At 60.7% G+C, this 1,463-nt stretch overlaps 1 protein-coding gene across 1 annotated transcript in view; it reads left to right on the plus strand.

Moving 5' to 3' along the window:
• The first annotated feature begins 215 nt into the window (after positions 1 to 215).
• Positions 216 to 1,463, plus strand: part of ASPHD2 (aspartate beta-hydroxylase domain containing 2) — a 9,152-nt gene continuing 7,904 nt past the window's right edge. The window contains exon 1 of the mRNA XM_004715313.2: positions 216 to 1,280. Within this exon, the coding sequence (XP_004715370.1) occupies positions 470 to 1,280 (811 nt within the window). The 5' untranslated portion in view covers positions 216 to 469. The remainder of the gene's footprint in view (positions 1,281 to 1,463) is intronic.

Genomic DNA, 1,463 nt, shown 5'->3' on the forward strand with positions numbered 1-1,463 from the left:
GCCCCTCAGACCTCTCCACTGGTTCCCTACTCCACGCTGGTATGTTGCATTCACCTCTTGGAGCACCGGGTTAAAGTCTGGTCCCTCTTTCCCTGTGGAGATATGAACAACACCCTCCCCTTGGGTGGGTTAGCGCCCTGTGCCCCTGCTGCCGGGTAGAACTCTTATGTGTTGTTTTTCGTTTTGTTTTTGTTTCTTTCCAGATTGGGACTTCTTTAAAAAAAAAGTCATTTGACAGTCACCAGCCCTTCACCCACAGGGACTTTGTCTGGGAGGGAGGGAGCGGAGTGGTGGCCCCAGACACCCTCGTCATCTGTCAATGCCACCCCTGGCCGGGTCCGAGGGACAGCAGCGGCCATGGCTCCCCCTGTCCCAGCTGCCCCTTCCCCGCGGTGCTAGCCTGCATGGTGTGGGGACCCTGGAGGACTGACGGACCTTGCTTCACGTCCCTGAGAACGCCGCCCCCAAGATGTCGCTGGACTGGCTAGCAGCCTGGAGCTGGTCGCTGGACGGCCTGAGGGACTGCATTGCCACGGGCATCCAGTCCGTGCGGGACTGCGACGCCAGCGCCCTGGGCACCGTGGCCTGCTTGCTGGTCCTGTTTGTGTGGTACTGTTACCATGTGGGCCGCGAGCAGCCCCGGCCCTACATCTCCGTCAATGCTCTGATGCAGGGCAGCTCCGATGCCAGCGGGCTGCAGAACGGCTTCGTGTACTGCCAGTCGCCCGCGTGCGTGCGCTGCACCCACCATGAGGGCCTCAACCAGAAGCTGTACCACAACCTGCAGGAGTATGCCAAGCGCTACTCCTGGTCCGGCATGGGCCGAATCCACAAGGGCATCCGCGAGCAGGGCCGCTACCTCAACACCCGGCCGTCCATCCAGAAGCCTGAGGTCTTCTTCCTGCCCGACCTGCCCACCACGCCCTACTTCTCCCGGGACGCCCAGAGGCACGACGTGGAGCTGCTGGAGCGGAGCTTCCAGACGATTCTGTGCGAGTTTGAGCGCCTTTACAAGGCCTTCTCCAACTGCAGCCTGCCGCAGGGCTGGAAAGTCAACAGCAGCCCCAGCGGCGGGTGGTTCACCTTTTACCTGATCAACCAGGGGGTCTGTGTCCCCAGGAACTGCAGGAAGTGCCCACGGACGTACCGCTTGCTGGGGAGCCTCCGGACCTGTATCGGGAACAATGTTTTTGGGAACGCTTGCATCTCTGTGCTGAGCCCTGGGACTGTGATCACGGAGCACTACGGGCCCACCAACATCCGCATACGATGCCACCTAGGTAGGTCTTGGGGGTGGGCGGGGCTCCAGGTGGACACCGTGATAAGCACCGCCGGTCTGGATGGATGAGGACCCCCCCACCCACCCCCACCCCCGTCACAAACAGTTTCTCACGGTCACACCTTCCGCAGTTGTTTTTTATCAAAACTTATGAACTTGCGTGTAAGTTATTTGGGGAAGCAGA

The sequence above is a fragment of the Echinops telfairi genome, unplaced genomic scaffold (assembly GCF_000313985.2).
Source record: "Echinops telfairi isolate 266 unplaced genomic scaffold, ASM31398v2 ScPeMD7_29;HRSCAF=101, whole genome shotgun sequence".
Classification (NCBI taxonomy): Eukaryota; Metazoa; Chordata; class Mammalia; order Afrosoricida; family Tenrecidae; genus Echinops; species Echinops telfairi.